Source organism: Ammospiza caudacuta, chromosome 15 (assembly GCF_027887145.1).
Source record: "Ammospiza caudacuta isolate bAmmCau1 chromosome 15, bAmmCau1.pri, whole genome shotgun sequence".
Classification (NCBI taxonomy): domain Eukaryota; kingdom Metazoa; phylum Chordata; class Aves; order Passeriformes; family Passerellidae; genus Ammospiza; species Ammospiza caudacuta.
This window is the reverse complement of record NC_080607.1, coordinates 16,110,107-16,125,271: the sequence shown is the minus strand read 5'-3', so window position 1 is coordinate 16,125,271 and position 15,165 is coordinate 16,110,107. Positions and strand designations below refer to the sequence as shown.

Sequence of the window (15,165 nt, the reverse complement as noted above, 5' to 3'; positions counted from 1 at the left end):
TATACATGATCTCCACAAGGAGCAGGAAAGTTCCCTATAATCCATGAATTTGAAGTCATGCTCTGCAAAAAACCAGTAAAATAGAACTTCTGTAGAGCACATTAAGAGGCAATAATGAGGAATCAATAAACCTCTTGCATGCATAAAGAATGGTTGGGAGGAAAAGGTGATGCCAAGCAGCAAGATAATTTTAACAAAATTAAAATAGTTCAAATAAATATAGTCCAGTGAGGTGTGAGGACAAGCTGTGCTTTTAACTAGACAGCTGCAAACAGACTGCTTACCTGTCTGCAGGAAAGCTGCCTGGAGCTCCTATAAGCATCACACAAATTTCCAGTGCCTCCCTGTGCCCAGAAAGGGAAGAGTGGATCACAGTCAGCTGAAGGACATTGCAGCTGCCTGCAAGTTATTTGTCTTTACAGAGTATTGTGAATCTCCAGGGTTATTTTATTATATTAGCAGAAGAAGCTTATTAACTGGAATAAAAACTGACCCAAATAATTCTCAGTAAATGATCAGTGCCCTACTTGGACTGAGCTGAAGTGGCAGCAGTTTCAAGGCTAAGTCCTCGTTTATGCAGTTAGGTTGCAATTGTCAAAGCAGCAAAAAGACAACAGTAAATCCTCAAATCCCTCTTTTCCATCAGGCTCTACTCCACTTCCAGGGAGCTGTTTCCTGCTCACTTTCATAAACAGCCCAGCTGGGAGGATGCTGCAGCATGAGAAGCCTCATGCATTTGCAGTAGGTGCCACTCAGTTGGCAGTGTCCCTGGCAGTGCCCAGGTGGCTCTGAGCTCTGCACAGGGCTGGTGCAGGATCTGCAGTGCCCTGGGAGCAGCCCAGGGTGAATGGCACTGTCCCTGTGTGGGTGCTCAGTCACCCTGGCAGGTTGTGTCACCCTGTGTCCTCACACAGCCCCCCGGCCTGGCTGGCCATTCACAGCATGGCCTGGGCCACCTCTGTCCCCTGCTCCTCTGGGGCTCTGCTCACACAGGGCAGATGCCAGCCTGCCCTAGAAAACTCCTGAAATGCAGCTTGCCTCTGGCAACCAGCTTAACTCCCTGAGGGATGACATGGGTCTGGAACACAGGGAGGTCCGTTCCCAGCCGAGTCCCAGCCCTGCTCCAGGTTACCTTGCAATGCTGAGGGCTGGGGTTCTCCTTCCCCCTGGATCTGATGTCTGTGCTTTGTCCTGTCCCCAGACCATCTCTAAAATACAGTGTTGTGACCCACTGGCACCCAAAGCAGCACACCCACTTTGATGTAAGCACCAACTGATCCTTCCTGCCCCAGAACATCGCTGCTGTGAGTCTCAGAAATGCCCCAACAGAAACATCTTCTGCCTGCCAATGCTTCAGTAGCCCCTGCCCTCCAAGGGGCTGAGAGCTGCAGGAGTCTCTGGTGCAGATCCTTTGTGGCCCAGCTGCCTTTCTCCAGGCTGTGCGGGATGTGCAGAGCAGAGTTACCTTGAGCACGTTTAGGGCGCTCCCCCCTCGGTGTTTGTCCCCTTGGTGAGCACAAGGCTGATCAGGTTTATCTGTGCTTACAGCTCTGGGCAGGGGCTGCCTGTCAAACCACATGGCAGTGGTTCACACACCCATGATTATCTACAGGCTGCCTTCACAAGGAGCTGAAATGTAGGCAATGAACTTTTTCCCCCTCCCCTTCCCTGTATCATAGCAACTGTGCTACTGCAAGGGCTATTTTAAGAACAGTAACTTTTCACCAAACGTGATTATGAGACAGACTGAGTGAGCTCAGTGTGCAAAAATACTGCATCCCTTCTGCAGCATCTCTGGGCCAAAATCTGATACCCTCACCCAAAAGCACAGGAAATTACCCTGCAGATTGTCCAAATAGCATCAAAAAGAGGTAGCTGTGAATGTTGCTGATTTAAATCAATGTTCAAGGATTGTAAGAAAACACGGCCCTGTCAGGAGCTTCCAGAAAGGAGTGTCCAGGGATGAGAAATACAAGCTGGGAGGTGAAGGGTGGACAGCAGGAGCATCCATCAGCATGGAGAGCTGCCCAGGGAGGGAAGTGATTGCTTTCTGTTTCTTTGCAACAGTGATGTAGATCTTGTAAATTCTGAGGAAGTAAAAGAGTAGTTTGTATTCTGAAGACTCTTGCCTGAATAAGAGAATACTAGAAAAGCTTCAGTCATCAAGATGCATACAGCTGCAGGGATCACTGGCACAAAAATCTTTCAGAGTAAGCAAAGGGAGCAGTTTCTAGGTCTGCATGAGGAAGGATTTGAATTTCTGATCAGCTCAATCACACAGGATACACTTTTCAAAGCTGAGTAACTAAAACTGCTAAAACCCTGCAGTTTGGTAGGAATATGAGCAGCCTTTCCTTCCTGCAGCATTGCTGGATGGCAGCAAGTCGTGCACAGAGCCTGGTACAGCCCAGACATGTCAGACCCACCTGGGAATGTGCTGCACCATGGGCTCTGCTCGTGCAAGGAAGGAATTGCCCTCTCCCAGAGACCTCTGACTGCCCATTGCTCATCTCCCACCTGGCAGCTGCTTCCAGAGCTCCGTGGCCACTTGCTGAGGCAGCTGGATGTCCGCAGAAAGAGGTGTCTCCTTGAGAAACCCGAGTGGTTTTCATGCCCAGATGGGTTTGCTCACAGGATTTACATCACAGGTAGTTAACACAGAGATCAGGCGCTGCTCCCTGTGCATGAGCAGCTTTAAGATTCCCTCTTCTTAAGAGGATAGCAGGGGGGCTCAGCTTCCACTGCTCATGGTTTAGCTAAGATGAAATGATGTGTTGTTTTAGATACTGAAGGCAAAGCCTGCACTGGTGACGATGGCACGAGGCTGACACAGAGCGAGGCTCCAGCAGCCGTGTGCCAGGCACTCACCTCAGAGGAGGAGCAGCAGGACACCACAACTGCAGCCACAACGAATGTGACCTCCTTTGGTGAGGAGCTGCACTTGGATGAGCTGAAAGAAGATGCAGGTATTGCATATAAAATGTTTTCAAAAAACTGTGAAGTGTTATAAAAATATTTCTGCTAAGGGGTCGAATATGTCAGTGCATTAAAGGGTCAAAGCACCTTGCTCAGCCCAGCCCACACTAGGTTAGCAATTGGTACTTAATAGCTGTGATTTTTGAGACTTCTATCAAGCTGAGGAACGACACAAAGCTTGGCATGATGGGATTAGTTGAATTATGAGATGATCCAGTCTTGGCATGGTGCCCCTTTGGTAGCAGCAGTGGCTGCTGTGAAGATGAAATAAGCTTCTCTTAAAAAGATTTCTTAAATTTCTGTGCCAAACCTGAATGTATTAATCCTGGCTCAGGAGAACAATGGCAATACACAGCCCACACTGTCCATGTCACCACTCTGTCCCCAGCATGCTGCAAACACCAGTGAATTTTGATTCCAGGAGCAGAGATCAGCCAAGCCAGGCTCCTTTGGTGCAGCCCTGCCGAGGCACTGGAGCAGCCAGCACAGCCCAGCAGCTGCAGGGCTCCATTCACCTCCTGACAACCAAGAAATGCAAAGCTCCAGAGATAATGCTTTATCCTGGTTTGTGAGCACTGTCATGTGGTGATTATGGATTTTCCTGCCCTCTGGGCAATCTTTACACCTTCTCCATCTGCCCTGGCTGCCTTTTATTCTCTGTCCCACCCCTTCAGGCCCTGCTTTCTTGGGGGTCCCAGCCCTGGCTGCTTCCACCCTCGGAATGGAAATCCTTCCCTCACCAGCTGAGGCAAAACCCACTCATCTCCTTGTTCTTACAGCAACCAGATCAAATCTTGACCAGATTACAGGTTTCTTTTCTTCTTTCTCTATTCTAGAGCATTTAATTCTCTATCATATTAATTCTCTATTCTCTAACAATATTCTCTATTAATTATCTATCTAATGAAATTTCTTTCTGAACTTGTAATTCTTACCATTGGGACATACTATCATGGAAAGATAGCACTAATAAGGTGTCATGTGTCTAACCTCATGTCTCTGCATAACCTTGCAGTGTGATTTAAAATTTACCTTACAATGTGTTCAAAATCATGTATTGAAGCTTTCAAAATCATCCCAATTTCTTTCCCTAACCCTAGTTCCTTTTATTGTCTCCCTGAAACAATCTTTCCTGTCTTTTGTATTTCTTTTCCTCCATTTTTGAGGTGTCATTTTCCCAGGTTCCACAAAAAATAACAGTGGGATTACATTCTCCTGTTTCCTTAGTCTGAGAGACTCCAATTTGTAGGAAGTTTTTCTGCCTCTTCCCATTGGTGGCCTCTGACTGATCTTGTCTTTATGTGCTTATTTCTCCCTGTCTGTACATCCTAGCATTCCTGTCTCTAGTAAATGCAACTGAAGGAATTAATTGGGTGGGAAAGCTCTTCAAAATTGTGAGTGTGCTGCTAAATTTATTATAATGTTGAGTTTTTGATAACATTTGCCCTTGGGCTCAATCTAGGCCTAAAGCAGTGGGTGTCTTTCCAGATTCACATGAATAAGTGACCAGCTAGAAACAAAATGAATGGATTTGCTTTACACCCATTGTGTTCTATGTCATCCTGTGGGATAAAGGCCAAGGAGGAGAAGAGGAGAAAACACAATTTGCAGAATTCATGTTCATGTTAATACACAGAAAAGAACAGCCAGGGCACAAAGAGGGCAGTTTTCCCCACCTAACCTCGCCAGTGGGCTTGGGGACAGTCCCAAAGGGAGGATTTCTACCTGGTAATGAGATGGCATTTTGACAAGTGGCACTCCATGAATAACTCTAGTGCTGAGCACTTGGAATACTTTCAGCAGGATAATATTCACTCTGCAGTATGAAATCTGTTCATGGGTTTGTGTGCTCAGGACTCAGCTCTGCCTGACACCCTCCCAGAGCAGGGTGGAGCTCAGGACCCAAAAAGTCTGGCTGGGGCTGGAGCCTTTGGATGCACCTTGTCTGCAGCAGAGGCCCCACTGTGGCTGTGCCAGGCAGCCCCTCCTGTGCCAGGGACAGCCACAGGGGAGCTGCTGCCAGGGAAAGCATTGCTCCCCTCAGGGGAATGCACTCAAATCTGACTCATTTTCCTCTCCAGCTCTGAACATCTACTGGGGCTCTTGATCTTTCACTAATGTAACCCATTAGTGACTCTGTTTTTCCCTTCCTCTATTACACATTTTGTCTCCTGCGCAATGGGCACAAACACCCAAGTGATGTCACCCTGGAACAAGGCATTTCCCTAGAAGTACATTTAAAAAAATTATTTCCTTCTATAATTCACATAACTATCCCATACAGCAGCTTTCCTGTCATGACAGATTTCACAAGAACTCCTGGTAATGATGCATATTTATTCTTTCCTGTCTCTTTTGAATGATAAATACTCATTCCTCCCCTTCTAGGCACACTCATTAATCTGTTTGTCAACAAATTAAATGCCATTATCTTGCCAATGCTATTGTTTCCAACTGCCTGAGTGCCTTGGTGCCTCCCCACGCACTCTGAGCACGAGGCTGCTGAATGTTCATTAATACAGAGAGTTTGAATTCCCAACGAGACACAAAACTGAGCCAAGAAAAGATTTGTGATGCAGCAGCTGCGGGTGCCACTGCAGTGAGATTTTAGGAGATGGCCTAGAATGGTTTGGAGGGAAAGGTGCCCTGGACAGACAATCCAGAGTGCCCAAAGGAGCGGGATTTGCGCAGGAGTTCGGACCTCTCTCATGTTCTGCATGACCCCAGCTCTGGATCCTCAGCACAGAAGACATGGAGCTGCTGGAGGGCCACCAAAAGGATCAGAGGGATGGAACAGCTCTCCTGAGAGGGCAGCCTGAGAGAGCTGGGGTCAGCCAGCCTGGAGAAAAGAAGGCTCCAGGGAGATCTTGTGGCAGCCTTTCAGTACTCGAAGGGAGCTTATAAAAAAGATGGAGACAAAGTTTTTGATAGGACCTGTTGTGGTACAAGACAGGGCAATGTTTTTAAACTGAAAGAAGGAAAATTCAGGCTAAATACAAGGAAGAATTATTTTATAATGAGGGTGGTAAAACAGTGGAGCACACTGCCCAGAGAGGTGGAAGATGCTTCATCCCTGGATACATTCAAGGTCAGGCTGGATGGGACTCTGAGCAATTTGGTCTTGTTGAAGATGTCCCTGCTCATTTCAGGGGATTGGACTAAATACCTTTAAAAGTCCCTTCTACACAAACTACCCTATGATTCTGTGCTTAGGAGAGATTTAAACACTGATCTCCCCATTTGGATGAGTGGGGTAGGAAAAATAACCCTCATGGCTACTGCTGAGCCCAGAGTGGCTGGAAATGCACTTTGGAGGGAGCCTGGCCATGGCTGGATCAGAGTCAGCCCCCAGGCTCCCTGTGGGTCCCTCACCAGCCCAGGCAGAGCTCAGGCCATGTGACAGTGAAAGCCCAGCAGTGAGGCTCTGTGTGAGTCTGGGCACTGCCAGGGCAGCTGTATCTGAGCAGAATTCAAGGATGCTAATTTTGGACTTCATCACTGAAATTTCACCTGTGTCCTGCTTCACTTCATGCCTTTCTGCATCTATTCCCCTGTGCCCTCATCACAGCCTGGTCAATTTGATGAACTGTTCAGTGATTCAGCCTGCACTAACTTTCACAGCTAAGTGCTTTTGCCATCCTTGCAGAGACAGTCCTGAAATGAGCAGTGCTTCACCATCTCAAACCAGGCCTTTGGAGACTGATTTCTTTTCTTAAGTACTTCACCAATTCCCTGTTCCACTCTAACTGCTCAGATCCAATAGCAAATCTTTTTTGTGGCAGGGTCTTTTTGGGTATCAGTTTTAACCTCAGAAAATGCTCAACAGCTCTGGAGTCAGGTACAGTAAAAGAGGGCTCAGAAAGCAAGTATTAAATAAGGTAAAATTCATATTGGGAAAATTAGCACACATGAACTATTGGAAGGTCAGTTTTTAAGTGATACTCTGGGTTTGATATTCTTTGCCCTTTGGCTGTGTGTTCCTAGACAGAAGAGTGCTCACCCAGGAACTGTGCCACCACAGCTGTGTGCTCTAAGAAAATTCATTGCTGTTCTCAGAAGTTGCTTTGCCTTGCTGCCCTCATTATTTTTAAAAAAAGGAGAAAAAGGCTTTAGGAAAGTAAAGGAAGCTCAGCAGTTTTCTCAGGAACATCAAAACCAACATTTCCTCAATATCCTCATATGTTTGATTTTTCACCTGCCCTGGCTGGTTGGCTGTTTCACACAGTTGCTTTCACAGTGGAAAAGAAGTGTTTCTAGCTGTGTGCCATGTGTTCAGTTTTTCTGAATGATCCTGGCATTGTCCCCTGGCCTATCATTATTAACTTCATGTTCCATTAATCTTACTCATCTTCCCACCAGCCAAGAAACCTTCAGCACCCACAGAAGAACTGGAAGATGCCAGCCTGCCAGCGTCTGAAGACAGTCCACAAGCCTTACTTGTACCTGAATCCACAGATTCCCCCCAGAAGCAGACAGAAAGAAACCCAGCACAGCTTCCCAGCCCTCCATTGCTCCCAGCTCCACCACCTAAGGCAATCTCCAAAATCACCAAGAGCATAACAGGTCAGTCATCACTGCTCAGTAAAGATTTCCCCATCCTTGATGAGTTCACCTCCACAGCACTGTCAAATCCTTTTTTCATGCCTGTTTTGAAGCCCCACACTGCTGAGAATCACTCAGTTATAGTGAGCAGTGACCATGTCTGGCTGCCTGATAACAATGCACTGATCTTTGTACTACACATATTTATCTGAACCTCTCAGGGAATTATTTGTTGTGAGTCTACACCACTAAACACACATAAAACAAATCAAACCAACTGCAAACATCTGCTGAATCTCATGCTCATATTGATATGCCATAAAACACAAGGAAGATTTAAATGTTTTCATTACCTGGGCTCCCACTGGAGAGCAGGACAGCAGCCAAGATCTAGTTCAGCTCAAAGGTTCTGCAGAGGTTTCTGTCTGAGGGGTTTGCTCTCTGGGGCAGGTCTAAGCTAGAGCTATGAAATCTGCTCTGAAGAGTGATACACCTGGCAATCCTCTGTGCCAGACTTTATTGAACATTTCCAAAAGCAATTCCCCTGGGCCTGATTTTCTAATGCATTGCCAATGTTGTTACATGTCTCAACATTCTGGCACGGCAGAAAGGGTGCTAAAATGAGAATGATTTTAGTTGGTTCCAATTTCAGGGCCCCTACATATGGTAAAAGCAGCTAAAAGGGCCTTATTGCAAATGAAAATCAAGTCCTGACATCTAAATGTCAGACCTGTTGCATATTTAGGCTTTTAAATGACAGCCATTATGTGAGCCCTGATTTGCATCCACACTCATTATCTGGCACAATGAGCAGGATTTTCAAAGTCACCAGGAAACAAAACATCAGAGGGGTTCTGTGACCTGACCACTGGGGCTTAGAGAAAATATTGAGGTTTTCAGCCTCTTTAAAGAAAATTGCAAGTACTTCTTTCCCGTAGAAACTATTCATACTTTGTCTGTGCTTAAAAGCTGTAATAACTCAAGTGGGAGCTGGATTCAAAATGGTATTTTAGTGCTCCCCAGGAGCTGCTGTTCAGGTTATTTTACTGTCCTGGGCTGTGGGTGAGCCTCGAGCCTCCCCTTCCCCCCTGCCAGAGGAACAGGCAGCCCCAGAGCCCTCTGCCTTTGCTCAGCTGAGGAGAAGGCCATGCCAACATCAGATGTATTTGGAAACCTGACCCACGCAGGGTACAGAGATTACACCTCGACCGAGCACTTCAGAGCAGTTAGAGTTCGGGTTTTTTTCTGCTTAACTCAAATATTTCCTGTAGCATCTGAGATATTTTGAGTTTTGGTATTTAATTCTCATTTACATCTTCCACAAAGAACAACTTCGAATTTTCTCAATGATTCCAGTAACTCTAGAGCCTTTTCCAGTAGTGATTATACATGTTTATTTTTGTGGGGATGTGGGGGCAGTGCTAAGTTAAAATTAAACAAATACCGTCAGTGAGTGAGAGGAAATACAAAAGTGTGGGGAGAGAGAAAGGGCAATTATGAAAGAAAAGGAAGATGAAGAGGTTGAAAATCTCCTTTGTGTTTAGTTTTTCCCCTCCCTTAACAATGCCAGGGATGCTGTCAGCAGAGGAGTGAGGAGTAAGTCAAGCACCAATTAATCAGAGAAAGGAGGAACAGGGCAAGGTGCCAAGACATCACTTTGCAAGATTATTCACTGAACATCTGCCATTAGGACAAATAAGGTGTGATCTCAGGAAATTCTCAATATTGTCCAAAGCCGCAATGAGGATGAAATTGGCCCTTGACCTGTTCCAGGAACAAGTTGGTGTGAAGAGAAAACAAAATCTTCCCTTTATCTGCTGAGCCCTGCCTCCTGCTCTGAGGAAACACAGACACCCTCTGTGTGCAGAGGATAAAGTGGCTCAGGAGGTGCTTTTGTCCATCCCCTCAGGCCATGATTCAGTGGGCAGCAATTGATCAGAAATCAATTTATGATTTATGATTTCCACAGCAGCGCAGAATAAAACCGCCCTGAGCACCAAACCCAGCTTTGCTCAGCAGAGCTTGGCTGAGTCCTGGCTGGAGCAGCACCTGATCGGTGCAGGAGGAGCTCTGGGGTGGAAGGGGGCTCACAAATTGCACATCAGGCACTGCCTCTTGCAGCAATGCCCCTGAGCCTTCAGACTTCCTAGATTTTAAACTGGGTAAGTTCTGGGCTAGTTTGAATAGAAATGAACAAAGCCATTGCTAAGAGTTCTGGGCTGGAGGGACCCAAATGTGCACAAACACCTCCAGAGATAAAAAAGTAATGTTAGACCTTCCTTAGAAGAGAGATTTTGTTGTGGATGCTCTCCTCCTCACCCCACAAATACAAAAAGAAACCTTTTAGTGTTGCCACACTCAGATTTTCAGGGTTTGACTTTGGTTATGATTTCAGGAACTCTTTGTAAGCAAACTTAACAAAATGCATGGTTTGGGTAACCCTTATGCAGGATGCTGGCTCTGAGAGGATATATTTAATAACTGTAGTTAGTATTTTTTGCCCTCTCCAGTTTTCTAGCAAGTTACCATGCTAACTGGAACCAAGTCCTTGTTACAGAACCACTTCAGGATAATCCTGGGGTGAGAAGAAGTTTTTTTCTGCTATGAATTGAAGGATTTATCTCAAAAGTAAGAGAGAAAAAAAAAAAAAAAAAAAAAAAAAAAAAAAAAAAGGAAAAATAGGAAAAATTACCTGTGAAAGCACGTTTGTACCAAAGCTGAGCAAGCTGTGCCAGTTTAAATTCCTGTGTGAAGCGCTAGGTGGCAACAAGGGACAAGAAATACTCTGGGATGAGGAGCTCAAATTGCCTTATCCACCCACAGGGTGTAAACATCTGCATGTGCCAGGGGCATGGGACACAGATATAGGGGAGGGGGAAGGGGGAAGAGGAGAACAGGAAAACGAATCAGCATCTTTTTCAGGGCAGATGTTCAGTTATCCTAAGGGATGTCGTGTGAAGCCACCAAATTTACAACCAGGGAAATGCCCACTGTGCTTCAGACTCAAATGCTAGGAAATGTATAAATCAGTCTAAATGTGTAACTCTAATTTCAGACAAAAGATTTATGTTGCATAGAAAATAGCTGAATCTGGGGCTAAAAAGAGATTATATTGCCCCACCCTTTTTTTCTTCTTGTTAGTGCTCAGTACCCCATCTTTCATTTGGATGTCATTTGGCAAGTTTTGTTATGCAAACATTATCCTCATAATGATTTTGGCATTTTCTCCACGGGCATATGAAAGACAGAGGTCTGGGCTGCAATCACAGAGGAGCAGCTAATAGACACTGGTACATTTTGTCCAGACTCAGAACCACAGGGCATAAATTTTAAAACAGCCTGCCAGAGTCCAGCACAGAAAATGCTAGATTGGAAAGCCACCATAGCCCAAGCCTTTGGTGGTTAGGAGCAACAGTGTGGGCAAGCAAAAATGCAGTGGTGGGCTGGGAAAAAGGAGAATCTGATCCTGTGAGAAAGAGGGGAAGTGAAGAGGCATCTGTTTTGCTAGATTAAAGATCTGGAGTGATACAGTAAGAGTCTTTTGAACTCAGTTACTCAGCCAGTTACCTCACAGTGTGAGAGCAAAACATCACCATTTATCCTCTGTTCGATACAAAAAATTAAGTTCAGTGCAGACTCTGTGCAAAAAGAAGAAAACAGAAAAAGCATTGCACAACCTCCTCCCCTCTTGTGTTTTGACAGCAGGAAGCGAAACGGACGATCCAGCCATGAAATCTCCTCCTTCCACCATCCTGAAGAACTATGTCATTGTGGGTTCCTCCCAAATCTCAGGACAAGCTGCCCTCTTCCACCCCTCTGGCCAGAAAAGCTGCGAGCCCCATGGCAGAGGCCAGGTAACAACGCCCACCGGGTCCCCTCACCTGGCTGCCGTTCATCTGCCTTTACCTCCCAGCAGAGTCATTGAAGAACTCCACAGGGCTCTGGCCACCAAACACCGGCAGGACAGGTACCTACAGCCTGCAGGCACAGGGCTGCATGAGGACACTCATCCCACCGCTTCATTTCTCTTGGAAAATCTTCCTATCCTGTTGTTAGTGTTTTAATTGCTGCTACAGCTTGGGTTTGCCTTCCTCGTGGTGTCACTGCTCGGAACAAACATCCCTGGTTAATATGCTTCATTTGGCAGCTGTTTCATTGTATGTTCTTCCTTTATAAGGAGGCTGCTGTGGTGCAGGAGTAGGTGTTTAAGCAGGTAGAATCAGGTGATCGTCCCTCATCTACTGCAAGAGAAAATCTTCCCCACAAGATACCAAGCTGGAGTAGCAAAGGCAAATCCTGCTCCAAGTACTCTGCAATGAGAAATGCTGTGATTTCTGTGTCTCTTGGCTGACACAGGAGCACATACAAGATCCATTTTTAATACAAATGTTTTTGTGGGAGTACACTGGGTGCTGTATCTGGGTTTCATTAGAAGCCCTCCTGTGTATCAGAGGACAGAACTAACCTTTGCCATCCCAGAGCTTTGGAGTGAAGTCAGTAGCATTTCTCAGCTCCCTAACAAGTACTTCCCCAGGGAACAGATTCACATGGTGTCATTTCCAGGCCCTGTTAGACCTCTGTCATGATCATACAATATCATAGGAATGGTCATATTTCATGCCATGCATGTTTTACATTAGAAGGATGTGTTGTTGTGGGGTTTTTAATCACTACAGTGTATCTTGTGACCATGTATCAAAGAAAAGCATTATTCACCACCCCTCCATGTCTTATTTTAATGGCAGAGACAGGAAAGTAGATCCACATTGCCATTCTCAACTTGAAAATGCCACCTCATGTTGGTCCATGCTGAACTCCCTGCCCTGCCCTTTATGAGCTACAGGACGTTTTTCTCATTCTCATTCTCATTCTCATGTTTCTACTGCAGCAATAAAACAATGTTTGTAAAATCTGGGTTGTGCATCTTCCACCCATAGCTTCCATGGAAGAGAAAGCAAAGGCTCTCCAAAAAAAAGGGTGGATGTCCGTCCCTCGAGAACGTCGAGTATGGAGCGCAACAAGGAGAAGGAGAACTTGCTGAGTTATGGCAGTGACTCAGAAAACAAGAGGAACTCGGTTAAAGAGTCTGATGAGAACAAAGAAAACATGATCATGAACTCAGAGCTCAAGGAAGAGTCTGTTTTTTATCAGGATGAAGAAGTTCTGAACGACTCTGTTATTTCTGGTAAGCAAAGTCACTGTATTACAAAGATACACTCCCACAACCAAGGGAATGCTCTAAAGGCAGCAGGAAATATTGGGAAGGGTAAATTCTCTATTGTCACATCAGCTTTTGAAGGAATCCTGGTGAAAAGCTGAAGTTAAATTGGAGTCCCAGTGATTGTGACTGTCCCCCAGGTGAGGCACACTGAGCTGTATCACTGTGCTTTACCCTCTCAGTTGCTGCTGCACCCTGGGGCTGCTCTGCATGAGCAGCAGCACTCCCAGACATCCCCCTGGGAGCAGCCAGAGCTTTCTGTACACCCAGTGCCAGTGCTGCCCTGTTCTAATATTTCAGGACTATTTTTCCATGCAGTGATGGTACATGGAAAAGTGATAGAGACCAATCAATCCAGGAAGGATAAACACATAGAGAAAATATCTTAAAGAATAAAGTTTCTCTCCATCTGGTCCATTTTACCCCTTCTTGAGACATATGGGGAATGCATTTTATAATCCTGTGCAATTATTTAAGTGAGCTTTGGCAAAATAATCAGCTCTCCTTAGAAAATCTGTCATTCAAGGATTTTAATGTTTTCCATGTTAGCAAGACAGATTCAATATGAAATGAATCCTTCACTCCCTTCATGAATGCATTAAAAGAAGGCAGAGAACAATTTATCAAAAAAAATTGTTATAGCAGCTGAAAGATGAATTTTAAAAGATGTCTTTGAAAGCATGAGCCAGCAGACAGGACATGAGTTCTGCTGCTGTGTCTTAAGACACCAAGTAACAGAACAGACTCATGAGGTAAGGAGTGTAATTGCTGTGCATTTAAGGATAGCTTAAAACACAACAAACACCTTTTAAGTTCTACTTTTTTTCCTGGCTATGTGTGCAAAAGGGGCCTCTTTTGATAAAAATTCTAAGAGCTAGAGGCAGCCAGGCAAAAAAAATACATTATCCCCAACAAGCAAAACCAAATCTGAATATTTAACTGTTGAAGGTGAATCTTTCTATATTTAACAAATAATTATTCATTATTATGATGATAGGAGGGCACTGGTTATTGCAAAAGTTTCAGTGATATCTAGAAGCAGCTCTGGGCTTTCCACAATAAGTGCTTGAGTTTTGGAAAATTCCTGCAGCTGAAGGACAGTGCTGCTGTACTGGGGATGGCTGAGGCCACCTGAGGAAAACAGAGCTGCTTTAAAGATATTTGGACATTATTGTGGCTGCAACAGCACTGCTGCTTGGCACAGAGGATGCTGAGCTCTGACTGACGTCCCAGAGCAAGCTGGGACATTCCCAAGGCATTTCTGGTGTGGAGGCACTGCTGGTGCCAGCATTCCCAGGGACAGCACCAGAACAATTCCCTAAACATCTCCAGATTCCTTCTGGTTTGAAGAGATCTGGGCTGGTTTCCAAGTCAGGGAGTAAAACTATCCATTAATGCTGAACTGCTTTACAATCCCTGTCCTGCCTTAGCAGTCACCTGCTCTGCCACTGCCACCACCATCCACCACAGGGCACAGTGCCACAGCCCTGGGGCTACAGGGAGGTACAGAAAAATCACATAACTCTGGAAAAAGTGAGGAATTATGCCTTGATTTTCTATTCCTACTCAATAAATCATTATTTGAAACCTCTGAAAACACAAGGCAAGACGAACTTAAAAAACAACATTACCAGAACATAGCCCACAACTGATAACTGGTGCAATCAAGGTCTGTCCAGCATCAGGCAGTATTAGGATTTGCTTTTTGATTGATAGAACAGTGAGTATAAAAAGAACAGTAAACAGACAGGAAATTAAATGTAATGATTTGACTGAATTGAAACAGGGAGTTTTTACAGGAACCTGCAGCCTGAACATGAAAAGGGTGTGAATTTCCCAAGCATTTCATGTTGACCTAGCTGAGGTGTGATAAATCACAAAACAATCCAGCCTGAGATAAATGGTCAGGGGCAGACTGGCTCTGATTGTGCCTGACTGACTAAGAAAAATAATCCTTAAAAAAAGAATACTTAAATAAGAGTGTTTGCAGGTTCAGTTTCTACTGAGGTAGTGATCAGGAAGGATGCTGAAAATGGATGTGGATAAGAACAGCTTGGGGCTTTTTTTTTGTTCTCTAGTTTTGTTTTATTCATGTGCACTTATTTTCCCTAAATATATAGATTTTGCATGTATATTTGCATTTTAACCTGTTCTGGTAAATGATGCTTCATTAAGAACAGTCCTCCTTTGAGTGACAGAGGGAGCTGACACTGTCAATTAGGATTTTGACCCCATTTCCTTTCAAGTCAATGACAGAAATCCTATTGATTATATCACTTTCCATGCCCCCAAGGTGCCCTGCCCTGGACACTCTGCATGGCCAGTGCTGCATCTCCCATGGACACACAGAGCTCCATGTCACAGAAACCTCCTGACATGGCCAAACTCCTCTTATGACCTCTCTAAAACACTCAGGTGAAACTGGGAAC

The 15,165-nt window shown here is 45.1% G+C and overlaps 1 protein-coding gene across 2 annotated transcripts in view; it reads left to right on the top strand.

Moving 5' to 3' along the window:
- PHACTR3 (phosphatase and actin regulator 3) overlaps positions 1–15,165 on the top strand; it is a 73,902-nt gene that overhangs the window by 27,253 nt on the left and 31,484 nt on the right. The window contains exons 4-7 of one of the 2 annotated variants that reach the window (XM_058814734.1): positions 2,784–2,966; positions 7,336–7,539; positions 11,224–11,485; positions 12,456–12,703. In XM_058814734.1, coding sequence (XP_058670717.1) covers positions 2,784–2,966; positions 7,336–7,539; positions 11,224–11,485; positions 12,456–12,703 — 897 coding nt within the window. Of the gene's footprint in view, positions 1–2,783; positions 2,967–7,335; positions 7,540–11,220; positions 11,486–12,455; positions 12,704–15,165 lie in introns of both variants that reach the window. The other variant, XM_058814733.1, reaches the window with a different exon arrangement.